The sequence below is a fragment of the Phyllopteryx taeniolatus genome, chromosome 13, assembly GCF_024500385.1.
Source record: "Phyllopteryx taeniolatus isolate TA_2022b chromosome 13, UOR_Ptae_1.2, whole genome shotgun sequence".
Taxonomy (NCBI): domain Eukaryota; kingdom Metazoa; phylum Chordata; class Actinopteri; order Syngnathiformes; family Syngnathidae; genus Phyllopteryx; species Phyllopteryx taeniolatus.
In genome coordinates this window covers 19,480,724-19,508,323 of record NC_084514.1, presented here as the reverse complement: position 1 = coordinate 19,508,323, position 27,600 = coordinate 19,480,724, and the positions used below count along the sequence as shown (strand labels likewise).

At 42.0% G+C, this 27,600-nt stretch overlaps 2 protein-coding genes and 1 long non-coding RNA gene across 6 annotated transcripts in view; 2 read left to right on the top strand and 1 right to left on the bottom strand.

Moving 5' to 3' along the window:
- plekhh1 (pleckstrin homology domain containing, family H (with MyTH4 domain) member 1) overlaps positions 1-23,004 on the top strand; it is a 91,690-nt gene extending 68,686 nt beyond the window's left edge. Inside the window, exons 4-31 of one of the 3 annotated variants that reach the window (XM_061795355.1) lie at positions 1,783-1,920; positions 2,000-2,149; positions 2,660-2,743; positions 3,269-3,350; positions 3,421-3,600; positions 3,775-4,502; positions 4,581-4,659; positions 7,086-7,177; positions 8,104-8,254; positions 8,315-8,451; positions 9,040-9,150; positions 9,236-9,322; positions 9,965-10,126; positions 10,701-10,781; positions 11,557-11,739; positions 11,805-11,916; positions 12,902-13,014; positions 15,391-15,567; positions 15,678-15,775; positions 16,131-16,308; positions 16,419-16,574; positions 16,692-16,789; positions 17,701-17,842; positions 18,181-18,314; positions 18,999-19,128; positions 19,482-19,565; positions 19,649-19,795; positions 20,857-23,004. In XM_061795355.1, coding sequence (XP_061651339.1) covers positions 1,783-1,920; positions 2,000-2,149; positions 2,660-2,743; positions 3,269-3,350; positions 3,421-3,600; positions 3,775-4,502; positions 4,581-4,659; positions 7,086-7,177; positions 8,104-8,254; positions 8,315-8,451; positions 9,040-9,150; positions 9,236-9,322; positions 9,965-10,126; positions 10,701-10,781; positions 11,557-11,739; positions 11,805-11,916; positions 12,902-13,014; positions 15,391-15,567; positions 15,678-15,775; positions 16,131-16,308; positions 16,419-16,574; positions 16,692-16,789; positions 17,701-17,842; positions 18,181-18,314; positions 18,999-19,128; positions 19,482-19,565; positions 19,649-19,795; positions 20,857-20,994 — 4,152 coding nt within the window. In that variant the 3' untranslated portion in view covers positions 20,995-23,004. Of the gene's footprint in view, positions 1-1,782; positions 1,921-1,999; positions 2,150-2,659; positions 2,744-3,268; positions 3,351-3,420; positions 3,601-3,774; positions 4,503-4,580; positions 4,660-7,085; positions 7,178-8,103; positions 8,255-8,314; positions 8,452-9,039; positions 9,151-9,235; positions 9,323-9,964; positions 10,127-10,700; positions 10,782-11,556; positions 11,740-11,804; positions 11,917-12,901; positions 13,015-15,390; positions 15,568-15,677; positions 15,776-16,130; positions 16,309-16,397; positions 16,575-16,691; positions 16,790-17,700; positions 17,843-18,180; positions 18,315-18,998; positions 19,129-19,481; positions 19,566-19,648; positions 19,796-20,856 lie in introns of all 3 variants that reach the window. The other 2 variants (XM_061795356.1, XM_061795357.1) reach the window with 2 other exon arrangements.
- Positions 16,475-17,722, bottom strand: LOC133488012 (uncharacterized). Its single transcript, XR_009791530.1, has 3 exons — positions 17,613-17,722; positions 16,782-16,852; positions 16,475-16,602 (listed from the first exon to the last, which is right to left on the bottom strand). It is a non-coding gene; the product is annotated as an uncharacterized LOC133488012 (long non-coding RNA).
- Positions 23,005-24,302: 1,298 nt separating the features above from the next.
- The window catches only part of slc25a21 (solute carrier family 25 member 21), an 84,856-nt gene continuing 81,558 nt past the window's right edge, over positions 24,303-27,600 (top strand). For both annotated transcript variants that reach the window (XM_061795384.1, XM_061795382.1), the window contains exons 1-2: positions 24,303-24,442; positions 24,585-24,669. In XM_061795384.1, the coding sequence (XP_061651368.1) occupies positions 24,591-24,669 (79 nt within the window). In that variant the 5' untranslated portion in view covers positions 24,303-24,442; positions 24,585-24,590. The remainder of the gene's footprint in view (positions 24,443-24,584; positions 24,670-27,600) is intronic.

The following is a 27,600-nucleotide window of genomic DNA, read 5'->3' as shown; positions in this document are numbered from 1 at the left end:
CACTCCGTCATGTTTTTGCTTTTTTGGAAAGGCTGCTTTTCATGGTCTTCATCTCGTCTCGATTGCCAAGTTAGGAGTGTTTTACACATTGACCCACTTTGGTGTGGAAAAAAAAGAAAAAAAAAAAGAAAGCTTAAGAGCGAGAGTGGAAAAAAAAATGTGACAAGGCGTTTATCTCCCCGGTGAGGAGTTCGCTGAGGGTGCGTTTGATGGTGGAAAAAGATATATGAATTGATGACTCCGACGATGTAACAACAACCAATCGGTGGTCCTTTGGGTAAATTTCGGTATTATACATAATTGATGAGTGGAGCCGAGCAAAGAACAAGAGTTAGTGTAGGCAAGTATAGTATAGTCTAGTAAGATAGTGTACAATGTAGTATTATATAATAAAGTATGTTAGAATATAATGTAGTACAGTATGATATAGCATAATCAAGTATACTGTCGTCTTATAAAGACACAGTATCGCATATTAAAGTATAGTATACTGTAGTATGATATAGAATAGTAAGCGTGGTATATCATACTAAAGTGTAATATAGTGTAATTAATGACAGTATAGTATGACATAGAATCATTAGTATAGTATAGCACATCATGGTAGCATTACTTAGTATAGCATAGTAGAATTTAGGACAGTGTAATATAACATTGCATTGTATGTATTGTATGATGTATTGTGGTATAGCATGCTATACTATAGTTAAGTATGATAAACTAGACTATGGTATAGTCTAGTATGATATACTATAGTATTGTGTAGTATAGTATATTGTAATGTAGTGTTGTATAGTATATAGTATAGTGTAGGAGCAATAACATTTTGTTGCTGTAATATTGTACAGTATTTGCTTTAGGGGAGCAAGTGAAAACGTGACGTGTGTGTGTGTGTGTGTGCGTGTATACGTGTGCGCGCGCTGACGTCCGCCATATGCTGCAGACACACACGCCGTTGTATTGCGCCCACTCAGCAGCGCAACTGCGATCGTCCGTTACAATTGTACGAAAGAGGCTCTCGACTCAACGCTTTCCAAGCTTTGACGTCTTATTGACTTCGCCCACAATGGCACAATGGTCCACACCGCGCGACTCAAGGTCCAAACGCCCCGGACCCCCGCAACTCCCCTGATATCCAACTCGAGTGCTTTTCAGTGTGCTTTGCTGACACTTGTTTGCCGCGTCTCCACAAAGCCTTTGACTCACCGAGCCGCTAACCGGCAACCTACGCCCACTCGAGCCAAGCCTGCCGAGCTTTTTAGCCAGGCCGCGTTCAAGCGAACCCTTTTGGGAAGCGGCGGGCAGGCTTCGTGCGGAGGCCGTGGCGAGCAACAGAGAAGGACAAAAGCGAAGCCGGAGCCACGTGGAGTCACGCAGAGGGAACGGACGCATGTTGGCTCTTCTTTCATGTGGCTGACATTACGTTACACATTACAATAACTACACTACACTGACTATACGACATTACCTACACTGCACTACACTAAAGTGCACTCACCAAACAACACTAAATACACTGACCACACTCACTTTACCACGCTAAACCTAAACTGTTTTTACTGAACATTTTAGCAAGTGCAAAAAAAACACAAATTATAATATTGTTGTTTTTTTTTTTAAACTATTTTGTTTCACTCTGTTCAAGTTTTCGCCATCTTGTTTGATCAGCGGCGGTCAGTCACGTAGCAGAAAATCTCCGCTGGTCAAGAAAGTGTGATTAATTATTGATTAGGACGTTTTCACGTCTGTTGGCCCTGTTGAACTTTCCCACACGCTTCCCAGTGGAGAGAGGAAGAGAGCGGAGGGGTCGGGCTGGGTTTCCATGGTAACCTGGACGCCTTTGTCGCTCTGACGCAGATGCAGGAGTTGGAGCAGCGGGTGATCGAGGCCGACCGGCGTGCCGAGAGCGCGGAGAAACAGGTGAAAAGGGCAGCTTTTGTCCGGGTTTTCGACACGGCTTGCAAATTTATCGGCCTCGGCTTTCAAACGTGTGTTTTAGATCCACGCCATGGAGGAAAAGCTCAAGTCGGCAAACGTCCAAAGCAGCGAGTCTGAGAGCTTGTTGTACAGAAAGTACCAAGACCTGACTGTCCTGGTCCAAGAAAAAGACGCCACCATCGAGAGATTAGAGATACAGCTGGAAAAACAGGTGCGAGGGGGCGGAGCTTTCCCATACAACAGTGGTTCTCAAACTGGGGGGTCCGGGAGCCGTCGCTTGGGGGTCCGCAAAATAGTTTGCAATAAATGATGTCGTGTCATTTTAAAATAGTGCATACCTGTATATGGGACCGGGGTGCTGCCCCCCCCCCCCCCCCCCATTACATTTGGACTTAAATTTCATATATTCCAATTTTTATCATGGGAAAATACAACTTTATTGTTATAAGATTACGACTTTTTTATCTTGACAAAATTCATTTTGTTATTGTGAAAATGTAAAGACTGTTTTTCTTGGGCAAAAATCCGACTTCATCCTCATAACTTTTTCCTCAAATAAATGAAATTCCGACTTTTTTTTTTTGAAATTAGAAGTATGAGTGGGCCCTTCGAAAAATTTCTCCCCCGTAAGTGGTCCCTGACCCCAAAAAGTTTGATAACCCTTGCCATCGAAAAACAGTTGAGATAATCCATACTAATGTCACATTTTCTCTGACTCCAGGTCTTAGTCAGAGCCCATGAGGCTAAAATAATTGAAGAGAAGGCAGCCAAGATTAAAGACTGGGTTACTGTAAAACTCCGAGAGGTAAGCGTGAACGGTTAACATGTACAGTACTAAGGGCCTGATTTACGGAGATCCTAAATAGTTGGCGCTAAATGCGTGTTCACACACGCCAACAGGTTGGCGCACTGTTAGCAACGGGTGTAAAATTGGTGGAGACCGCTAAATTTAAAAAAAGGGTTTTGTGCTTGAGGTAGCTGCGATGGTTTTCACCATGGCAAATTTGGGAGCAAGCACAAATTGAAGTTTGAAGTGATGGAACTGGAAGCGTGAGTGGAAGAGGCAAACAAACATATTACTGAGTTACAGATCAGAAGCCGCAGTGCACTGACACATGGAAATGCAAAGTTGAAAGTAGTGTCATCCTTTTGTAATCTATTTGCATACAGTATACGCATAATCAACTGGACTGCTTTGCTTTTTTGTACGTTTGGCAGATGCAAACCTGGTTAGTGGATGAGCGTCCACATCTGTGTGTGTTAGCTGTCAAGTTTGTGACCGTTTTTGCACGTGCAAACCTTTAGTGTGATATAAGTGTTATATCTGTAGATGGAGCAAGAGAACCACCAGCTTAAACAGGCCAACTTGAAGCAGACGGAGCAGATTGTGTTGCTACAGGACAAATTGCAAGGTCAGCAAAGATATCTCACACCTGGCTTTGATTTGCCTACAAAGCTTATGAATATCGTGTTGTCCCTCAGCTCTTTTAGAAAAACCGGCCCCCTGTCCCCCTGGATCCCCCGGTAAGTCCCCCAGAGCAGATGCCCACCTGGTACCTAAAAGTCCCCGGTTTCCTCCGAGCTGCCCCAATACGCCGCCCTCCCCAGATGACAGCAGGAGACCGGCGGTTGCCTGTGGAACTGCCAAGAACTCGCCAACGGGTGATTTGTCATCTGTGTCTATATGTGCCCTGCCCTTAGTGGCAATTTTGGTTTGCTTCTTGGGGACTTGGCTCCCATTGGGTTTAGCCTAACACAAAGCCCATTGGCGAGCAGTCTAGAGTAAACCCTGTTTGAGTTGTTAAACCAAGCTCTGTCCGCTCTTCTTTCCCTCAGATTTGCAAAGATCTCCGGAACCGACCCGCAAAGGTATTTGCCAAGGTGGCCATCTGACCCACAATCCTCACTTGCAAGGCCAGAGTAGGGAGGACCTTGGACCAGAACCCCCAGACTGCTCCGAGGGTAGAGACAACTCCTCTGATGAGCTGAACAGCAAGTTCCGCTTGCAATGCCTTCACTCGTCCTCGTCATCTTCGTCTTCTTCCTCAGCGTACGAGATGGCCCAAGGACCCCCTAGCGCCCCGAAGTCTCCCCTTAGACTTGCGCCCAAAAGCCCGCTCTTGCCGCGCTCGCCCACGACCAACAGCCCCTTTCCCGATCCCGTTCAGACGTCAGCCCCCCAATCGGGCGCTAGCATGACCTTACCCAAGATCCGGAGTCCGCTCACCCCCAGGGACAGCATCCAGCTGGTGAAGAAACACTTCAGCCAGCCCCAACCCAGCCTGGACCGACTCCACCATCTGGTCAGCATCGACATCATGACACCCTCGTCCACTTGCTCCACCCTCACCGCCAGCACGTTGCCCTTCTCCCCGCCGGTCGAGGAGACGGACATCGACGACACTCTCCCGGACAGCATGGACGGCGTGGTGGAAGGGTCTGGATCGGGGGAGCCCGCCCAGCAGGACGAAGTCCCCTTTGCGGATGTCGCGGAAGAACTGGAGAGACTGGATCCTGACTCTCTGAAACCACCGACTCCTCCATTACATCGCTTCCCTTCATGGGTATGCAAAGTTTATGTAAATCAGTCAGCATTGCAGCTTGGGATGCACGTGATAATGGAACTGATTGACTCTCTGTAGGAGAGTCGAATATATGCTGTGGCCAAGGCTGGAATGAGAGTATCTGAGGCGTCTCCTGGAACTAGGTGCCCCGGTCAAGGTGAGTTCACCCCACAACCACCAACCCCCAACAATTTAGACAACCAACCACTCACCTGCAGCCCACCTCCTCTTTTCTTATTGTTGAAAACTTTGTCGAACACCCGATCGCAACCAAACTCCCCAAACCCACCTTGACAATTTAGATAACCCACTGATCACAATCTCATCACCCCCCGCCCACTGTCGCAAACTTTATAGAATAACCGATCGCAACCGCACTCCCCCAACCCGTTTCAATAAGTTATCCAACCAACCAACCGCATGATCAAGCCCTCAACCCACTGTCGAAAACTTTGCATAATGTCCGATCGCAACCGCACTTCCCGTTGCAACCCCTGCCAAAAAGTTTGCGACCAACCGAAGGCAACTGCAACACCCCCTGCCCACTATCGAAAACTTTGTCAAACAATTATAGTCACAATCCAAGTTGACAAGTTAGTTGACCAGAGGATCGCAACTGCATTAGACCCCCTCCCACCGTTGAAACTTTGTAGAACAACCGATCACAACCGCATTCCTCCAACCCCTGTCCACAAGGTCGTAGACCAACCAATTGAAGCCGCATCAACCACCCCCCTGCCCACTGTCGAAAACTTTGTCGGACAAACAATTGCAGCCGCACTCCACCGATCCCTGCCGACAAGTTAGCCAGCCAATCGATTTCAACCCCATCACCAACCCCCACGCCACTATCAAAAACTTTGTAGAACAACAGATCACAACTTCACTCCCCCAAGGGAATTCATTCACTACAACCGACCGTTGCACTTGAGTGCTCACTTCCTGTGTCTCCTGATCCTCGTGCGGCCGGTCACGCGTCACTCAGCGGCCACTCCGGCGCTGCCGGGTGGTCGTTTGGGATCCTTCAATGCGGCCTTTAATGTCACTTCCTGCGGCGCGGGGCCCGGCGCACCTGTGCAGCTGTGGGCTCATCTCGGGCTGTAGACACTCCCTCCCCCGACGAAAGAAGCTCTTTCGTGGCATCGCGGTGAGATACTGGAGCTGCTTTTTAATCACATGCGATCGATGAAAGGAACGAGGCCAGGGTGTAATTACGCACTCCGTCCCGACGTCGTTCCTTGTATTTAGCAGGTTGCGCGATCCCCGGCGAGGCTTGGCAGCGCTGCCTAGGAGCTGTTGCGGATTATGCGGATGCTGACTCAGCGCCTTGTTTTTTTTTTTTTTTTTTTTTTTTCGTCTCATCTTCAGCTTCAAAACATGCGTGCTAGATATTAATTTAAAGTCTGCTTTGTTCTGTCAATTTCACCATTTGGATCTAATGTAAGGTTTCTGTTTTTCATTTGCATCAGGGTTAAGGGTTAAGTGAAGGTTCTATATAAACGCCACAGACGCGGAATACGGGGTTGCAGTCCACCCAGAGACCCGGAAAGTTCCTGCATTAAGGCCGTAACAGAGGCGACGCGACGCATATGTCTAGCAATTGATCTGAGTCGTGGCAAGAGACCGCCTTCGCAGCGTTATCTGTATAAAAGGCATAGGCAATGTCAGCTGTCTGGATTAAAAGTTATTTTCTCTTCCAGACGCACCGGACCAGAGTATCCCCGCGAAGGGTGTTTACGGTGTTGCTTTATGTCAACCGCAGTCAGCTGCTTTGCGTCACATATAAACCAAAGACACTTTTACCTCCACCGAGGCGCTGCATTTAACGTATAAAGAAATCTAATTATCTAATGGTGCATTGTTATGAATTGAGTACAAATATAAATGAATATAAATTTCCTTTATATATATGTGTGTAAGTAATGAATTAAAATACAATGATGGATATCAATAATAATATGATAAACATTCTATTAAAGTAAAATAAAAAGGAATTAAAATCAAAGAAAAATAAATAAGTCCTTAAATACAATTATTTTAATGCAAACAATTAAAAATGATATTGCAATATTAATTAAACATAAGCATATGTACAATACAATACAACTTCAATTTCAGTGTAATAAAAATAAATAAATGCAAATACAGTAATTCAATATAATATAAAATATTTAAATCTAAATGAAATACAAATGAAAAAAAAATCATGTACATATAAAAAATAATAATAAAAAGTATATTTCATAGTATAGTATAGCAAGTATATTTTATTTGTAAATTTCACATTTTAATCCATATTTGAGACACATATCTACTCACTGGGCTACTCTGAGAACTCAGAAGTGAATCAGACAACAACTAAAACTCATTTTTATGTTCAGGAATGCAAGTAGGTTAAATATCATTTGACAGCTTGACAAAAAACAAAATCATATTAATGTGCTTTACTATTGTTTCTGAAACAGTACATGTAACACTTCATGGCTAACAATAACAATGATATTTTAGCATAAAAAAAAAAACATCTTTGGGTCAAAGAGCTTCTATAGGCTGCCGTATTAACCGGTTTTAATTTGCCCTCAGGGTCCGTCTTGCCCCAGTGCCCGGCGGCCAGTCCGTTCGCGCAGTTAATGTACAAGAACATCAGTGTTCCGGTGTACACCACACTGAAAGGGGTGAGTCACACATTGTTGTCACATTTAAGGCCATCGCCATTGTTGGTCCGCCGTTATTGAGCCAAAGCACATATTTTACATTAGAAAAATCTCGCAGCACTTCACCAAACAAAGATGTCACAAAAAGTATACAGTATATATATACAGTGATCGAGCCCTGCCGCAAAAGCGAAAATCCACAAACAATTGCTGCGTTAGGAGAGGATCATAAAGCATCATCGCAATGACGCTAGCATGTACACAAACATGCCCATGTTACGTAAACCACCTAGTTCAATTATTCAACATAAACAAACCAGGCTCATCAATAGTATTAGCTAGCATACTAGGAACTACAGGCAAAATGTAACGGCAAATAAACTACCCTAGCTATTCGTAGCTAGCTGCATTGGGAGAGAAGTAGAAACATATTTTCCCTTTGTTCTGTACACAAAGTGCATTTAAGAACATCTCAAACGCAGGTGAAAAACCCCCCATCCTTTAATTCAACCTAACAACAACACCAAGATTCCAACAGATGGCATCAAAGTAAGACTTTTATTTTCCATCCATTTTCTGTACCGCTTATCCTCACTAGGCATTGGCCTAATTATGAACACAGTGAACTGACAAGTTTGTCAGCAAACAACAGTTAAAAAGAAAATAAATTGCAAATTCTGAACCACAAATATGCTGGGGTTCACTCTATACGGAAATAAGGATCCCGTCTCAATTTATTCCCAAATTGACTCACTCAGTTTGTTTGAACAGAAAGCTATTATTATTCTGTTGTGTGAACGGCAACAGGCGGATATACGGAGTATGCCGTCTCGTGGAAGCTCGTTTCATTGTTTTGCTTGTCACGATCGATGAGCAAAGAGACGTCATTTGGAGTAAATACACAATTTTTGGCGCAATGAAATGAAATTGAATCTTCGTGTGCTTAGAAAGCCACTCAGATCAGCGCGGCGCCTCTGCGGGATAACGACGACTCGGGTTCCGAAGACGACAGCGGCTCCCTGGCCAGCTTGCGGACCTCCGCGCTGAGTCCGGACAAGAGGGGTGGCGTCCCCGGCAGTCCCCGTGCTGTCAAGAGAGGTACGGGGGAGAATCGCGTCATCGCATTGAACGACGCATTTCATCGTATGTTCCTTCCAGGCGTGTCCATGTCGTCCGTTAGCTCGGAGAGCGACTACGCCATCCCGCCTGACGCATGCTCCCTGGACGGCGACTACTCGGAACCGGAACACAAAGTCCAGAGGACATCGTCTTACTCCTGTGAGAGCATCGGCCCTGTGAGTATTCATGTTAAAAATGGAATGTAAATTCAGCAAGACAATGCCAAATGGAATTTTATATTGAAATAAAGTTCCAGAAGTGAATACAAATATTATTATTATATATACATTTCAATACAGATGTACATTTGTATAAATTATAATGGGAAATGCAAATGTGCATTTAAACGAAATGAAAATAAATGCAACAAAAATTGTGTCAAAAAAGACCGAAATAAATATTTGATTACAATACAAATTAAAAAAGTAGTATAAAAGTTCAAATGTGAATGGAATAAATATAAATAATAGAAATTAAGTAAGTAATCAATACAAACTAAGTGTATATCTGAATAAAATGAGATGAATACAAATGTTATTGTTATGTAAATTAAAAGGGTTAGAGCGTCTGCCTCACAGTTCTGAGGTCCGGGGTTCGATTCCCGGCCCCGCCTGTGCGGAGTTTGCATTTTCTCCCCGTGCCTGCGTGGGTTTTCTCCGGCCACTCCGGTTTCCTCCCACATCCCAAAAACATGATAACATAATAAATGTTTTTTCAAAAGATTCTCATCCAAACTCGTACCCGGTGGGTGTTGTTGCGTTCAGGAGACGCTGGAGAAGTGCGGCTACCTGCTGAAGATGAGCAGTCACGTGAAGGCGTGGAAGCGTCGCTGGTTCATCCTGAGGAACGGCGAGATCCTCTACTACAAGTCTCCTGTGAGTCCAGCCCCTGCATACTACGATGGCGAATTTCGTTTTTTCAAAAAAACCTTACGTATATCTGTGCGCGCGACGCTTCCAGAGCGACGTCATCAGGAAACCTCAAGGTCAGGTTGAGCTCAACTCGTCTTGCCGAATTGTGCGTGCAGAAGGAGCGCAGACCGTTCAAGTAAGTTTCCGCACGGTGGTTCAGTTCTGGATGGTGCACGTTTGCTTGCATTTCCAAGTGTTTCATTTGTCTTTTTGGTTTGAATTCATTGACGGTGGGTTTTTACGTGGGACCAATTTAACAGAACGGAAACATTTTAAAAAGTTAAGAAATGAAATTTATTTTTATCACAAAATTGAGAGACTTTTAAAATCCAGAAAGAAAATGCTTGTTTGTTTTTCTGAAAACATGTATTTTTTAGTATTTATAATCAAGAAAACTAAAGAACAAAAACTAAAATACATGTTAAAAAAAACAAATATTGACACTTTTTTTATCACCAATTTATGATGATTTTGTTCATCTAGAAAAACAAAAAAAAATAATTTGCGTTTGTTTTTCTGATTTCAAAATCAAGCATTCACTTGACGCATTTTGGAGTTTCTTTTCATCCAGAAAAAAAGACATTCACAAGAAACTATTTCTTTTTGTAAAACAACAAAAATTTCAGTTTTGTGCGAAAGAAGCAAATATTTTCATTGGATGTGTGAGAGGTACAAAAAAAAAAAATTTTTTTTATCATGCTAAAATACATAATGCAAGTTTCCTGGGCTTTTTCTCTTACTGCTCAAAGTGCTCAGATTATTTCTCCCATTTTTCCAGTTGATTACGGAGAAGAAGACCTTCTACCTGGCGGCGGATTCGCCCAACATCCTGGAGGAGTGGATCCGGGTCTTGCAGAACTTCCTGAAGGTTCAGGCCAGCGGCCCGGTCAGCGTGCAGCTTACCCGCGCCAAGCCCACTGTGACAGGCTGGCTCACGAAGGTCAGACAAATTACATTGCTATTCAAAAAAAATTATTTTGGAGAAGTAGTGGTGCAAGCAGTTGGTGCACATACGTGGAAAATTGGGGGGGGGGGATGAAAACATGGACAACAGGAAATTTGTAAAAATCACTAAATTGTGAGCCTTTTTATTACAGTCCGGAAAAAAAACATCTTTGTTTTTAGGATAAAACATTTTGAGATGTTTTGACTTGAGATTTCAGAGAAAAGATACAAAGATCATTCACAACATTGGTGCTAAATCACAAATGGTGCTGTTTTTAGTAAATTATTTACTTTAATTATTTGAGGTTATTTAATCAGGAAAGCCTTGTTCACATGAAAAATCTCCTTTATATAACTCAACTGTTACCCAACAGTAATGACTTTGCAAAGGTCATTTACATCTTAGGTGCTAAACCACAAAGTGTTGCGTGTGCTGCAAATATTTTTCTATATTATTTAACTGTTACACCCCTGTATACGTTTAATCTCATTTACTAAATAACCATTTGTTCCACTTTTTAAAAATGTGATTTCTAGCTTTATATGAAGTATTCCCTCTTTCTCCGCAGGTCAAACATGGACATTCCAAGCTGGTGTGGTGCTGTTTGGTTGGAAAGGTCTTCTACTACTATCGCAACCCGGAAGACAAGGTACTTTATTCCCACACTCGCCTTTCAGCCGCATCGCGCAATGTGCGGCAGGTTGAACAGTCCCCAGTGCTAAACTAGCATTAACAAGTAGTTTGCTTTGGCCTTCTAACGGTGTAGCTAGTTAGCCGCGAGCACTCTAACAGTCCTCACTGCCCATATAATACTAAACTAGCATGACAAAGTAGTATGCTCTTTACCTTGGAAACAATGAACAGGCTGAGCCGCTGAGGTAGTTAGCCACTAGTGTCACAACAATCCTCACTAGCTAGAGAAGGCCAAACTAGCTAACTTAGAACTTGTAACAGTTCAGCTAGCTTCAACTGCTACCATGCTAACAGTGCTCACTGTCGAGAAAAGGCTAGATTAACAAATGAACAGGCTGCCGTAGGTAGCCGCGAGCACCCTAACAGTCCTCCCTGGCTAGAAATAGCAAAACTAGCATTAACAAGTAGTTTGTGTTGAACTTAGGCCAAGTTCGTTAGCTAGCATGAGCACTGAGAAGCAGCAACAAGCTTCCTTTGAACTTTTGAAACAAATTGAACAGGCTAAGCTATCTAGCCGCTGTCATGCTAACAGTCCTCACTCTCTAAAGAATGATCAACTAGCTAGGAGCTAAAATACTAAGAGTATAATTTTGTTTCGTGAAATATTGCACTAGCATCCACTTTTCGTTGCGAAATAGCAAGCGTTCCCATTAATTTTATCCATGTGGTTTAGACGCGCGTTTCCGCCATCCGCTCGGTGTTTCCACCATTTTGCCCTCGCTCCGCTTCAGCTCCCCCTGGGCCAGCTGCAGCTGCGCTCGGCGTCCGTCCAGGAAGTGGACCGCTCGTGTGACTCGGACGAGGACTACGAGGCGGGCGTCCGCGGCGGCTTCCTGTCGTCGCACTGCACCCTGGCGGTCAAGCCCGGCGACCAGAGCCCATCGTATCTTCTCGTCCGCACCAAACAGGAAAAGGTCAGTTAGTCGTGACTAGTAGCTTCTACGAATCTTCCGAATGCTAACGGAGACGTCGCGGACAGGACGCGTGGCTGTACCACTTGTGCGTGGCGGCGGGAGGCGGCGCCAACCTGAAGGTGGGCACCGAGTGCGAGCAGCTCATCGGCAAACTGCTAGACGCAGATGGAGATGCAGGTGAGCGACATGCAAATTTCTACCTGCGTCATGGAGGTATAGCATGTTGCAATTTCAAGTATGGTTAAAAAGAAAATATAAGGAAGAAACTAATTACATGGCAAAAACCAAGAATATCATATTTTGAAAAAGAAAGTTTTACAAGAATAATGGGTAGGAGATTTAAGAACGTCTTTTTTTTTAATAGCATTTGTTTGAGAAGAAAACGTTTTTGTTCCATGAAAAATAGCCATGTTTTTATATTATTGAATAATTAATTTTGAATTAATCTCAGCAGAATAAAAATATACTTTTGTAGAGAAAAAAAGTTGGAATCTTATGAGACAGAGTTGTATATTCAAGTCATAAAATCATGTTGGGTTTTTTTTTAGCATTTTTTTAATTTATAATGATACAAGATAATTTTTTTCAAGAAAAATAGTCGTCTTAGAAAATATGCATCCTTATTACAATTTCGTCAATAATTTTTCTATACGAGAAGTTCATGTTTTCTTAGATTAAAAATTCATACCTTCCAAGGCAAAAATTCAAAAGCATTCTAATTTTTGGAGCATAACATTTATTTATTTAGTTAGTTTATTTATTTTAGAAGGGGAAAAAACGGTGCTAATGTTATCCAGATATTCCCTCTTCACTTCTCCTTTTAAAATCCGACTTTAATCCTTTTTTTTCTCTTCGTGTATGTACTTTTTCGTAGTCTAATGTGCTCTGCTGCATATGTTCGGCCTTGTTACGTCAAGCTAAGATGGTTGTGCTGCGTATATTTGTTGCCTCAGTAACACAAAATGGATTGATTGACTGCGCAATTCCCGATTGTTGCTATAAATGGACGGACATTTAGTCACCACTGAGTTATTTTCATGTACTGTACGCATCTAAACCCGGCAGACGGTGTTTACAACCGTCTCTCGCTCTTCGTGTCAGCTTGCTGAGTGTTGACAGCTAATCTTTTTGCATTGTTGTCATTTTTGTTGCTCTTTCCCAGAATGCAGCCTTTGGCAGAGCGACGCGTTGAGCTTCTCCAAGGAAGGTCTGCGCTCACCGCTCACCACGCTGCCCTCGGACGCTCTGCAGACAGAAGCTCTCAAACTCTTCAAGGTCCATCTCAACAAACGTCCTCACATACTATGAAATCAATGATATAATACCACACATTGATGTAGACCGATAGGACGCAACAGGACATAGATTGATTTACGGTAGGCCTACTTCAAATACATCCATCAATTCAATATATTAAATAAATATGACAACCCCAATTCCAATGAAGTTGGGACGTTGCGTTAAACACAAACAAAAACAGAATACAATGATCTGCAAATCATGTTCAACCTATATTTAATTGAATACACTACAAAGACAAGATATGTAATGTTCAAACTGGTAAACTTTATTGTTTTTAGCAAATAATCATGAACTTAGAATTTTATGGCTGCAACACGTTCCAAAAAAGCTGGGACAGGGTCATGTTTACCACTGTGTTAGATCACCTTTTCTTTTACTGAGAACAGGAATTGTTGAAGCTTTGTAGGTGGAAATCTTTCCCTTTCTTGCTCGATGTACAGCGTCAGGTGTTCAACTGTCCGGGGTCTCCGTTGTCGTATTTTACGCTTCATAATGTGCTGCACATTGGGAGACAGGTCTGGACTGCAGGCAGGCCAGTCTAGTACCCGCACTCTTTTACTACAAAGCCACGCTGTTGTAACACGTGCAGAATGTGGTTTGGCATTGTCTTGCTGAAATAAGCAGGGGCGTCCATGAAAAAGACGTCGCTTGGATGGCAGCATATGTTTCTCCAAAACCTGTATGTGCCTTTCAGCATTAATGGTGCCTTCACAGATGTGTAAGTTACCCATGCCATTGGCACTAACACAGTCCCATACCATCACAGATGCTGGCTTTTGAACTTTGCGTCCATAACAGTCCGGATGGTTCTTTTTGTCTTTGACCCGGAGGACACGACGTCCACAATTTCCAAAAACAATTTGAAATGCGGACTCGTCGGATCACAGAACACTTTTCCACTTTGCGTCAGTCCATCTGAGATGAGCTCGGGCCCAGAGAAGCCGGCGGCGTTTCTGGGTGTTGTTGATAAATGGCTTTTGCTTTGCATAGTAGAGTTTCAAGTTGCACTTACAGATGTAGCGCCAAACTGTATTTATTGACATTGGTTTTCTGAAGTGTTCCTGAGCCCACGTGGTGATATCCTTTACACATTGATGTCGGTTTTTGATGCAGTGCCGCCTGAGGGATCGAAGGTCACGGGCATACATTGTTGGTTTTTGGCCTTGTCGCTTACATGCAGTGATTTCTCCAGATTCTCTGAACCTTTAGATGATATTATGGACCGTAGATGATGAAATCCCTAAATTCCTTGCAATTGTACGTTGAGGAACATTGTCCTTAAACTGTTCGACTATTTTCTCACGCACTCGTTCACAAAGCGTTGAACCTCACCCCATCTTTGCTTGTGAATGATGGGGTGATTTCTACCCAATCATGGCACCCACCTGTTCCCAATGAGCCTGTTCACCTGTGGGATGTTCCAAACACGTGTTTGATGAGCATTCCTCAACTTTCTCAGTCTTTTTTGCCACCTGTCCGCAACTTTTGTGGAACGTGTTGCAGCCATCAAATTACAAGTTCATGATTATTGATTTATTAACTTCATTGGAATTGGGGTTGTACTAAGAAGCCATCATGGTGTAAATAAATGACTGAATAGCCTTTAAGACAATCGTTCTGTAACATTTTACACCAAGTACCACCTAAAAAGAAAAAAAAACTTTTGCTCTCAAAGTATAACCATTATAACCACAGAATTTTGTAAATCAGCATTTTAAATCCAGTTAAACATTTTAAGAAAACTACAAACTCAATGCATATTAGCAATACAATTGCTAATATTAAATAATTTACAGTATATACTAGAGTAACCAGAAGAAGGGCTTGCATATTATTAAGAAATTGAATGTGATTTTAACAAATTTGAAAAAAGCATCAAATCTTACATATATTTTTTGTGGCAAATTTAATACCCTATCTAATGTTAACAAATGTATTGGCGTATATATAAAAGTCTTAAAATAACACCTATATATTATATTGTTGTTAGGATTATTCTGATTATTATTATTACTGTTATTATACTCTACCTTCGTTTTTATTTGGACTTTGAAGGTAGTACTAATATGAGTGTTGAGTGAATGAGTGAATATTGCTGCTGTGAAAAATTCATTTCTCTCACGTGATGAATCCAGTATTAGTAGTAGGATGTATCTTTATTATTAAGAAATAACATTTTTGAAATATTTTTTAAAAACTGTAAAATTATGTATTTGAAAAAGTTTGCACATTTTTAATAAGGTAATCCTGCTCCACATACACACACGCGCTCACAAATTGGCAGCACTTTGGTGCCCCCTACTGGAGGCCGCATGTAACAACTTTTACGTTATGGTGTGTGGCGTGCAGTCGTGCCAGCTGTTCATCAACGTGCTGGTGGAGTCGCCTAGCGTGGACTACCACACGTCGCTGGCGCAGAACGCGCTGCAAGTGTGCCTGTCGCACCCGGAGCTGCACAACGAGATGTACTGTCAGCTCATCAAGCAGACCAACCGCCGCACGCCGCACAACTACTCCGCCACGCAGGTTTCCGGCTTTTAACGCGAGGTTTATGACCGCCTCTTCTTCTTTTTCTTGGATGTTAATTATTTGTGTGCGTTTTTGTTTGTTTGTTTGTTTGTTTGTTCTTTTTTCAGTGCTGGCAGCTGCTGTCGTTGTGTGTGGCTCTCTTCCTTCCCCAGCAGCACTTCCTCTGGTACCTCAGGCAGCACCTGCACCGAAACGCCGACCCCAGGTGAGACACGTCAAGCCTGCGCGGCCCCCCCCCCCAGGAAATCACTCTGTCCAGAAAGAGCCAAGGCCCAGTGGCGGCTGGCCATTAGAGGGCGCTAGGGCGCCGCCCCACCCCTGCTGAAAAGGACCTTGAAAAGGACAGAAGTCAAAAAATTAAAATGCAATATTATAATAAGAATATTTACTTCAAACCTAGCGACTACCGCTGGAAAGGCGGCGCCCCCAACTCCCTGGCCCGTCGAACAGAGAGGGTCAGTCCCCAGGAGTCACGCCATAGTTAAATGATAACTAAATCGTTTTGTTCTTCAAACACATGCGCCAACCGACCGTTTTCCATCCCGTTTCTCCGCTCGCAGTAGCGACGTGGGCAAGTACGCGGTGTACTGCCAGCGCTCTATGGATCGAACGCTGCACAACGGCGAGCGGGAGGCCAAACCGTCGCGCATGGAGATCGTCTCCATCCTGCTGAGAAACCCCTACCACCATTCGCTGCCTTTCAGCATCCCGGTGCACTTTATGAATAACACTTACCAGGTCAGTACTGTACGGACGTCCGTAGAGATTCTCCGTCATCCCGGTCACGGTCATCCACCAAAAGTTGAATGGAGGCATCTGAACTCCAGTGCAGTTGCCGCTCTTCACAGGTGGTGGGTTTTGACGGCTCCGCCACCGTGGAGGAGTTCCTCAACACGCTGAACCAGAGGATAGGCATGCGGAGTCCTCAGCTGTCCGGCTTTGCCCTCTTTACCGATGACCCGTCTGGAAAAGACCTGGAGCACTGCTTGCTGCCCACCGCCAAGGTCTGCTCAACATTTCGATTACCTCCTGCTGACGGATTCAAATAAATCATGTTAAACCCATCACATTCATACATTATCAGAGTTACTTCGAACTTTTTTTTTTTTTTTCCTTCCCAGATTTGCGATGTTATTTCCAAGTGGGAGCAGGCCCTCAAGGAGCTGCACCCGGGAAAGAACGAGGGCACGCGGATCGTACGACTAACTTACAAGAAGAGGTGGGACCTTTCCGCCTGAACTTCACTTCACTTCATTCGCAACAATCTTCTGCTCAGCACAACCTGCAAACAGAAATTCTGAATATTCAGAGATTCTCTTATCCTATTAAAAAATCGATTTTGAAAAATATATTATCGGTGATTACGATGAATGATTAAGAAAAAATATCAAATTAAAATAATATTTATCATACTTTTTATATTTTCATTTACATATGATTGGTGAGTAAGTCATTGATATATTATTGGTGTTTAAACAATAAAAAAAATGAAATGAATTTTTTTTAATGTACATTATTTGCTATTGGCAATGAATTAATAATATAATTAAATGTAATGTATTTCAAAAGAAAGAAAACAAAACTGGAATTAAATTAATTATTTCATTTCCCATATAACTGAAAATAATATTAATTAAATAAAATGAAATCATTATTTTTCTAATCATTGAAGCTCAAGGTGGGTGCAAATAAATACGCAACAGGAGTTCAGAACATTCAGAGAGTCTCATATAGCATTAAAAAAGACAATTTAACATTTTGACTTATTTGAAAAAATATTTTATTACTCATATATCAATATTGTCAATTGGATTGAAAAATTACAAAAAAACATTATTTTATATATTTAGATTATAAAATAATCATGACAAAAAAAATTTAACTCAAAAACGTAATGAATTAATAAAATAATGATCAAATTAATGATTTCATTACTTATTGTTCAATCAAATATTTTTCAAAAATCATTGATAAGTGAAATTATTATTAAAAATATATACAGTATGTATATTTTAAGTTAAGAAGCATGTATGTATAGGTACCTTGCATCCTAATGTGGGTAAAAATAAATATGACACTGGCGTGGAAACAGGAGTTCAGAACTTTCAGTTTTGTGCCTCCGCCCCGCAGGCTTTGCTTCCGCTCTCAGGTCAAAGGCGAGACGGAGCGCGAGCGTCTCCTGCTGGCCCACCAGGTGAATGACAACGTGCAGCAGGGCCACTTCCCTGTCAACAAGGAGCTGGCGCTGGAGGTGGCCGCCCTCATGGCGCAGGTATCTACAAACACAAAAAAGAATCGGCACAGGGTTTTACCTGGCTCAGATTGTGGAACGTGCGCCACCAGTTCCGATCAGTCGCACCCCAAAAGGCTCAAACTAGCGCACGGTCGGTCAGGCGTGACGTCGGCCATCTTGGGGTGCGGAAATGTACGTATTGCATTGAAAAGTAACTTGTACGCGTGGGAAACGTTGAACCAGAGTCAGTGAGTGGAGATTTGTGCGCCCCTAGACCAGAAATTACGAAATCCGTGGTCAGTGGCCTCACGTCTGTCTGAATGATTGATACTCGATCTAGAAACAAGCTCATCGTCGTATATTGGCGTGTTTTTAAGGTGGAGCACGGCGATCTGGAGCGAACAGCCTCCGCCATCTCCCCTCAGCCCAAATCTCAGCTGATGCTCCTGCAGGCATTGGAGCGCTTCTACCCCAAACGCTACAAGCACGACTGCGGCGCAGAGCAGCTCAGGTCAGTCCCGACGTTTTGTGTTCGCTCATCGCTCGATACTTCATTAGTTACACTTCCAATCACGTTACTGTTACGTTTTATTTTTTCATTCATATATTATGGGTCATTAGATTAAATATCAATTCAATTATGTAAATAAGAAGTTTCAGATATTTTTCGAATAAAATTAAATAATTAAGGACATACAAGTAAAAAAAATTTTAAAAGGTCATTCACATATTATTGGTAATAAATAGAATAATTTGATATACATGTTATTGCTAGTGAATAAATAACAAATATTTACATATTGCATTGTTCTTTTAATTGATGATGAAGAAAATAAACTGGAAAAAAAATAATATTTTTACTTACATATTACTGGCAATTAAAAATATTTTTAACATGTTATTAGTAGTTAAGAAAGTAAAACACATTTAAGATTTTTATTATTATTGTACGTGTACTGTATTATTGGTAATTAAGAAAATGTCTTTTCTATTCATTTGTTGTTGATAATTAAATGAAATAACTATAGCATTAGCTTATTTTGAAAATGAAAAATATATACATTTTTCAAAGTTAAGAATGATTGCTTTACACCATAGCGCTCACTATAATAAATGTTTATGCCCCCCCTGAGTGCTCCAGGTGCAATTTACCCTGAAATGAATACTTGCTGTCATTTTCCTCCCTCGCTTTTAGAGAGCTTTGCGAGCGTTTGGCGTCCAAGTGGTCCACGCTACGCAGCTGCAGCGCGGCCGAGTGTGTGAGAATTTACTTGACGGTGGCGCGCAGGTGGCCCCTGTTCGGCGCCAAACTCTTCAGCGTCAAGGTACGACCGTTTTCACATCTCGCGTCACTTCGGCCCGGGACACACAAAAAGACAATCAGGGCTGTTTTTTTGCCCAATACATACAAGGACGACAAACGCCAGACTATATTATGTTTTATAAGAATATCTTTTAAGATTTCCGTCTCGGCAGACTAGATCCGAGATCGGTGTTGCAACAGAATCTTTCTGTGCGACGGTACGACCAAAAGTGTTAAATGCCAGATTTTTTTATCTTCATGTGTGGGCTCTGTAACAGATAATCTTTGAAAAATTTAGATTTGAAAAATCCTTATGTGTGTACCAGGCCTTATGAACTCCTTCAACTGATATTTTCCGTGTGGTCGCGTTTGCAGGCCGTGCCACCCGCCCCGTACGAGCAGGGCCCGGCCTGGCTGGCGGTCAACGAGGACGGGCTGTACGTGCTGGACTACGCCATGGTCGCTTTCTAACACCTGGAAAATCATTGTCAGCCGGATGGAGGGTCTCGCAAATTCACACCACTGTTGTTTTGGTTTTTTAGCATACGCTGGCCTCGTACCCCTACCAGTCGGCGGTCACCTTCGGCGGCTGTTGCGACGACTTCATGCTGGTCACCAGCCAGCAGAAGGAACCGGGCGGCGGGAAGACGAGCGTGGAGAAGCTGCTGTTCGCCATGGCCAAACCAAAGGTAGCCAGCCGCCTGTATGACATCATCTTTCGCCATTGAAATGAATGGAAATGCTACTAATTCGTTCCAGCCTAATTCGTTCCATTAAAAAATCAACAAAAAAAATGTGGAATGTGGACTTAGAGGCAAAATAGCACTGTATAATATTACACTTTATAAAAACATACAGTAATGACATAATTGAATAGAATGGGAATAATTGTATCACTTCAATGGTCATTATGTTGCTCCTTCTGGTGTGCTCGCCTTGGCCACCGGGGGGCAGTATAATACAGCCATATGTGGTGTCTTGAAATACAAGTTTAATTTGTTCCGTGACCACGGTCATATCTCAAATCTTCTTTCCCATTGAAAGGAAAAGAAATGTCATTAATCTATTGTGCACCGTGAAAAAAACTCCCACAAAAGTTTACTTTATTAAACCGTACAGTAACAACATGATGAAATAGAATGGGAAAATAAACCGTTTTTGTCACATTTTCGTATTCAATACAGTGCACAGTGCTGCTGCCTGGGTTGGCCACCTGGGGGCAGTGTGAGACAGACAAGATTGATAGACTGCACTGAATGGACATCTGTACAGTGTAGACCTCCCCAAAAAATCCTCCTAAAGAATATATGACTTAGAATACTGTTATATTAAATGACTAAAAGAGAGACATTTGTGTTCAAATATCAGTGGCTTAAATGTGTATATATCTAAATGTATAATAATAATAGTAATAATAATAATAATAGTAAATGTATATATCTAAATGTGTTGCAGCAACATATACGTTTCCCATTATGTGTTAGCGGACTCACAGCTGTGTGTTTGTTTTAACAACACAAAACAGTTTTGTTTAGTCTGACAGTAAACTTCAACTCGGAGGAGCAATAAATAGCTTTAAGCCTCTTTTTGGAAGAATTCTTTACTATTTGCCAAAGTGCTGCTTATTATGAAGTTGCGTTCGCCGCCAACATACGGCGCTTGTATCTCCAGTTTGTGCGCAAACAAAATCATCTGAACATCACTTACCTGGAAAAACTTTTTTTTTTTTTTCTTTCCCCTCTCCCCTCAGATCCTGGAGTTGACTCTGCTCATGGCCAGCTACATGAACCACTGGACGCCTCCCAGCAGCCCCAAGACACACTGGGACACGGACGCCCGCCACTTCCCCACCATGAACTACACCACCGAGGTCCCCACACTACTCTGAGCACCATAAAAGTGCCACGTTTATTTTCGCTGTCTTCGTGAGCATCCCTAAAAAAATGTTATAAGGTACAATTGTGAGGTAAGCAGATCCTATTAGCTTAAACAAACTCACGACCCCTTTTCCACTGTACAGTATCGCCTTGCTCTTCTGACACAAATATAGGTTCTACCAAGTACTATTACTGCTGACCTTAGTCTCCTGTCGGATAAAATTCATTCCCAATCATCGAGTTTACTTTGTAACCTGTTAGCTACTAAGCTCTACTCACTGTCTACGCACTTCCATCTGGAAAAGCAGGTAGCGTCCCCTCCGCAGTCTCCGCTTTGCTGCAGGGCACCCTCAGTCTCCTGTCCGATAAAAGTGATTCTTCATCGTTAAGCCACTGCTCTGTACGCGAGCAGATTTTGTCAACGTGTGAGCATTCATGGCTAGAAATAGAAAAATAAATGTTTTATCGCTGCCCTTAGTCTCCTGTTGGATATATTTCATTCTCTGTCATAGATTTTAGTTTATCAGCTGGTACATATTTAGCTCTACTGACACTTTTCCACTGGCAAAACCAGGCACTATTCCTGGTAGCTGGTCAGTTGGGCTAGCCGAAGTATTATTAGTCGAGCAGAAAAATTACACAAATAAATGCACATGCGTAGCGTCACTGTGCAGCATTATAATGCAAAGTCTCAGTTTTTCCACAGCGTGCCCTCATTCTCCTCAGATTTGTCAACGTTCACTTCTAGAAATAGCAAAAATAAACAGACATGCTAACGTTAGCGTACACTGTTGCCTTTTTCGCCACTTTGCTGCAGCGCTGTCGGGTAAAATCGGTTCGTTTGTTAGCTCGTCTCGTTGCGACTGGAGCGTTCGATGCAGTGCGGTTTTCACAGTTTTACCACAGTACTACGACTACCCTACATACGGCCCAAAACTAAGACAGGTAAAGCCGGTTCTGTGCAGTGGAAACCTTTTCAAGTAGGGGCTTGTTTGTTTTTTGAATTATTTTTCCTGTTGCTTTGATTTTGGCTTTTGCGAAAATGACTTTCATATGGTTCCTGATCGATAAAAATGTTGCCTTATTATTAACTCTCTTTTTTTAAATTCCTGCCTGTGGCTGTGTGAACTTACTGTAGGAGGTGTCTGACACCAACTGGACATGATGATACACGGTTATAGTTTGCATTAAAGGTCCCATATTTTACCAAACCAACTTTTTCTAGTATATGGGATGTAATATTGTCTCTGTGGTGCTTCAGCAAAGATGTGAAATATGAATCAAAATTGTCTACGCATTCCTGAGTTCGTTTTTTTCGCCGAGTCATTCGAATTTCTTGAGCTTATCTATGTCACGAGCGAATATCTCCGCCTACCTCTCAGCTCCCGAGCCAGCGCTGTCAACATAACAAACACGCATTCTCTCACAAGTGGGTTTTCTAGACAGAGGCAACCAAGGTAAGGGGCGGTCTTAGCCAAATATGGACAAAGCGGATACAAAACTAGGTCAAACAGAAGTAGCTGTCAGAGGGGCCTTTTCTGGACACTCATATGACAAAACCAAGTTGTGTTTTTAAATGAAATGGACACTTTTATACTAAGTCCATGTTAGAGAGTCACTCTATGGAGGCCTAAATAGCCACAATATGGGACCTTTAAAATGGGGCAGAACCACTAACGACACATTCTGTGGCTCGCTTGTCTAGCTAGCGTTTTGCTAATTTTACAGATTTTATTTTTATTTTATTTTTACATTTCAGCAGACACATTATTCTATGTTGGAAAAAAAAGACTTGAACTCTTTTGGATAGAACCACTGTCTTGTTTGTGGAAAAATATTAATTTATTATTATACCAAACCATCTTTTATGGGGGCTTTGACTGAAAAAAATGTCTACCTTGCTTAAAAAGGCAAAACTTAGTGAATTAATTAATGCAGTAATTTAAGAATGTGTGTTTGTGTGTGTTACTTAATGTCAGTTAATGTTTGTGTGTTCCATGAAAATAAAAGTAATCTCTTCATTTTGCATGTTTGTTCATTTTTAGTTCAATCACTTACAGATGGTCATACTTTAAAAAAGACAAATAATAAAAGTTAGCTCCGTAAGTGACTCATTTTCTTTCTTTGAATTTTTTGCTCTGCACTCACTTGCTTGACCAAAGAATGATTTCCACTATGCAATATTTGGGGGGTTAAGGTGCCAAATAAAAATGATATCTATACATATTTTTCAATTTACCCTTGCCCTTTTGTGTCTTCTTTTATTTTTGTCAGTCAGATGGGTTATTATGATTCAGTGTTTTGGCATATGTAGGGGAGGTTTGAGCTTACACAGCAGATCCATGCCTGATTTTTTTTTTTTTTTTTACTGTTTATTTCCACATGACACATATCCAATATGGCTGTTTACACTGAACACATAAAACAACCCGCATGCTCACACTCCCAAACGGGACCTAAATAATCCACGACTGTCTACGGGCAGTACAACATGGAAAAATATACCAAATATTGAACATTACATCACTTTTAGTTGACCTGGGATGACCGTCCCTGCTGATTTTCTCCTGTATTTATACCAAAGGAGACACATTTTATCCAAGGAGAGACTAAGGGCAGCAATAGCGCTGCGGCCACGTGGAGACTGTGACAGGCTAAGCTAACGTTAGCGTCTGCGTCGGAACGATAGTAGCTAACAATAGAGGAGAACAAGGTTTTACTGTATTTATTTCAAATGAGACATTTTATCCAAGAGGAGACTAGGGGCAGCAAGAAAAATGGCGACTAGATATAACACTGCAACCTCAGAACTTGGAGGTGTATGTGCTAACCACTCTGTTACTGTGCTGCCACGATATACATGAATTGTATTATGCGATTCATAATATTCGACTGATTTTTTTAATGGACACATTTTGTATTTTATTTTTAAATTGTGAATGTTTTCTAGTGGATTGTACAGAAATTTGTAACTTGTTTTGAAAAGTGCTGTTAATTGATTTGTTGCGACTCAGCTTGTCCCATCAGAGGTCGCCACAGAAAGTCTCTCACACTCGTTTGGAATAAAATAGTTTCATAATTTTATATTTGTAAAAAATATATATATAGTTGTTAATATAAATATATACACTGATGTCGTTCAATAGAGCATGCGCCATCATCTCCACATTGACAAACGTCATTTTGGAAGTGAAAGTGTCATTTTGTGGTCCTGTATTGATCACTGGAGGGTTGGGGGAGGGTGTCACGGGGGTGGGAGTGGGTCTTGGCTTCCAGAGTTGAACCGTAAACTTGCAGGCACGAGGAGGTCCAGTCCAGTCCACAACACGAGAGGCGTTCTGCGAGTAAATCCACGGGAACGCACATCACGCCCCCCGAGCTCGGAGTACCTCGTGCGCGTGTGTGTGAGAATCGGAGCCTGGCGAAGATCCACGCGAGGCGACAACGTCCACGACTCAGGTCAGCAAAAGGGGACGGTTATGACGTAACAGCAGGGGGGGGGGGGCGCTAGCTAGCTAGCTAACTGCTTGCTAACTCTTCCGCGCGTGTTTGCCTTGGCAGATCAAAAAACATTTTTATTTATTTATTTATTTTTTAAAAGGCCACAATGATGAAGACGACAAGCCCCAAACCGCGCGGCATCGTCCGGGAAGCCAGCCACCAGATTATCGCCGGCGGCTCCGCAGGTAGGAGCGATTTAAAAATAATTCCGTTTTTGATTATTATTACGGAACAGTTCTTTGCTAGCTTTGTTCGACCTGTTGCGCCTGGAGTGACGTAAACGAGTCCGCGTCGACAACAAAGTCTTAGTACTTTACAAGCGCTTAAATGGAGTACACTTTGTCCTTTGCGAGGAGGGGGGTGTCCGGGTCGCCATGCCGAAGATGACGCGTCCAAGCCGGGATAGTTCGAGTCCGGTTCCACTCTCTCCCCGGTACGACGCTCTGACGTCACTGCGCATGCGTGAGAGTCTATTTGTTTTTAGTTGAGAACAAACAAACAAACTTCCTATTTGTTGACATGCTTTATGTCACTGCTGATGCGTGGATTGCATTTGGGGTGGGGGGGACTTTATTGATTCCTTTACGTCAAAGCAGTCTAAGTCTGGATAGTGACAGGAGAGGGCGCCATATTGTTACCCACTTTGACATCACGTCCGATGCAATGTTTCCAAAATGTACTGGATGTGGAACCTGTATTTACACAGAAACCTCACAATAGTTATATTTCACTTTAATCTGTGACAGTTATCATGTCCAAGCATTGACTTCTAAAAAGAAATAGGCTCCAGTTATTAAAACAACACACTTTAACCAAGGCCATATAAATGATTTATTTCTATAAGAAAGAGAATTGGAAAATTTGCAAGCATAAAATGTATAAGAATGGAGAAAAAAAATTATTATTATTATTATTTATTTATTTATTTTTACAGTTTAAGCCTTAAAATAAACTTCCCAAACATTAATCACATTAAAACTTTAATGCAAAAGCACTTTTCAATACTGTATTGGATTACTGTATTTCAGCACAAAAAAAAGAAAATCTGTGATAATGTGTCACTTGGACTACGATAGATAAACTGCGAAATAACAAAATCGTGAATGTGTGTTGTGTTTTGGACTGGCAGTACACGGTACTTCAGTATGGGATCGATTGTACTTATATACCGGAGACAAATTCCTTGTGTCTTTTTGACATACTTGGCAAAAAAAAAAAAAAGGATTCTGATCAAAGTTATAATCAATATGTGAATCGAATAACTCCATCGTGACTCCACGGTTCCAATGTCTTATGGCTGCGGGACAAAAAGGAGTCGAGTGGCCACAAGTTTGCTCGCATCCCTTCTAAATTCAAAAACCTCTCCACGCCAAACCAACCCGGAAGTCCGCACAAGCGTATCATTTTGCTGTTCTTCGCTCTGTTTTTCTTTTCTTTTTGAACCTCACACAAAAATTCCCCTTGTTCCTCCCAGAAGGCCTGTAACAAAATGATATTGCGTAACGTGGTCAGCACATTGAAAACATGTGCTCGCGTTGAGCCAGCGCAAACACAATGAAGTGGTGTTACGGGGGTCGGGGGGGGGGGCCACGTCTGGTGGAGAGATAACATACATGGGTGCACCCTCGACCTCATGGGCAAAAACTTCAACTTGTACCTTGTTCACATGACCGTTACAAAGAGGACTGAAGTTGAACGCCCTCTAGGTTTTTTGTTTTTTTGGCGAGAAAAAGTGCCTGTGAAGTAGCACGAAATTGCAGCGTTTGAACCGCCGTCATGCAGGACATTCAGTAAATTTTAGACCGTTAATCTGGGAGGCTCTTGCCTTTTGTTTGGCTTTTTTTGTAACCCTTATTCCAAAACACAGGCAGTCAATTTGGATGATGTCACACGAGAAATGAGCACATTGTGCTAGCATCATCTTAAGTACCTGATGGCGACCTCAGTTCAGTGAGCATAAAACAAAATGCCGCATCTTTTGCTTTTTCTTTGGTTATTGCAACAATAATTCCAAAATAACTGTTAAGGACATCATGAGAGATGTGAACATCGCTAGCTAGACATGAGTGAACCTCACAAACTCATTTCAGCGAGATTTAAAGAATTAATGCTACACGTCTAGTCTGGATTTCCCTGCTAAAGTTGAAGCCCCCGCGACCCGACTCCGGATAGGCGGAAGAAAATGGATGGATGGATGAATGTTTCAGCGCTACTGTTAAAGACCTTTAGTTAGCTCATCGTTTTTGCTTTTTGTTGCGACTCTTCCTCCAAAATATGGATGATGTCACATGAGACGTGAGCATATGCTAGGCCTCACCGTATCGCACAAGACGACAGTACAGCAGGCGTCCAGGGGATTAACTCGACACGTGTTTTGCTTTTTCGTCTTTCTTTTTCTTTTTTTTGGCGACAATTCACTGTTTTAGCAAAAGCTGTGGTTATCTTACTTTTGTGTGAGAATGTTTCCAAGTGACGTAAAATGTCGCCTGTACAGTTAATAAAATGTATGGCGATGTTATGTAAAAGTTCGTACAAGGCCAGAAGTTGTTTTCTTAGCGCATAGCATAGCATTAGCTTTGGCCTTAGCCCTGGAAAGTTTGTGAGAATATATATATATATATATATATATATATATATATATATACTGGACTGCAATTATCTATAGATGCCACCAGATGGTGGCAAAGGAAGAAAGCAAAGCTCCTCAACTCACTTAGATTTTAATTCAAATTAAGTCAAATGAAGTTCATCTTGAGAGGTTGGAGTATGAAGTCTGAAATTCTCAAACTTTTTGTGAGGCGTGTATATACAAAGATATCGCTTTGAGCGCGGATTTGTACAGCCGTATTGCCGCCATATTGGATGTGGCAAAGTCGAGCTCATTCATTTGCCTGCTTGGAGACACCTATCATTTGTTGATTGTGTTATTCATACATCATTTAATAATTAATTAACCAGTTATTTATTATATGTAAAATTGTTAAGTTTTCTAATAATGTTTTCAGAGGATGGAGCCTCAACATTTTAAATTAAAATGTAATTCTTCTCTCTGCTCCACTTCATAAAATCCAAAGTGCTTCATGCATTCATTTGCGCCATTGGAGTGTAGTCAGCCA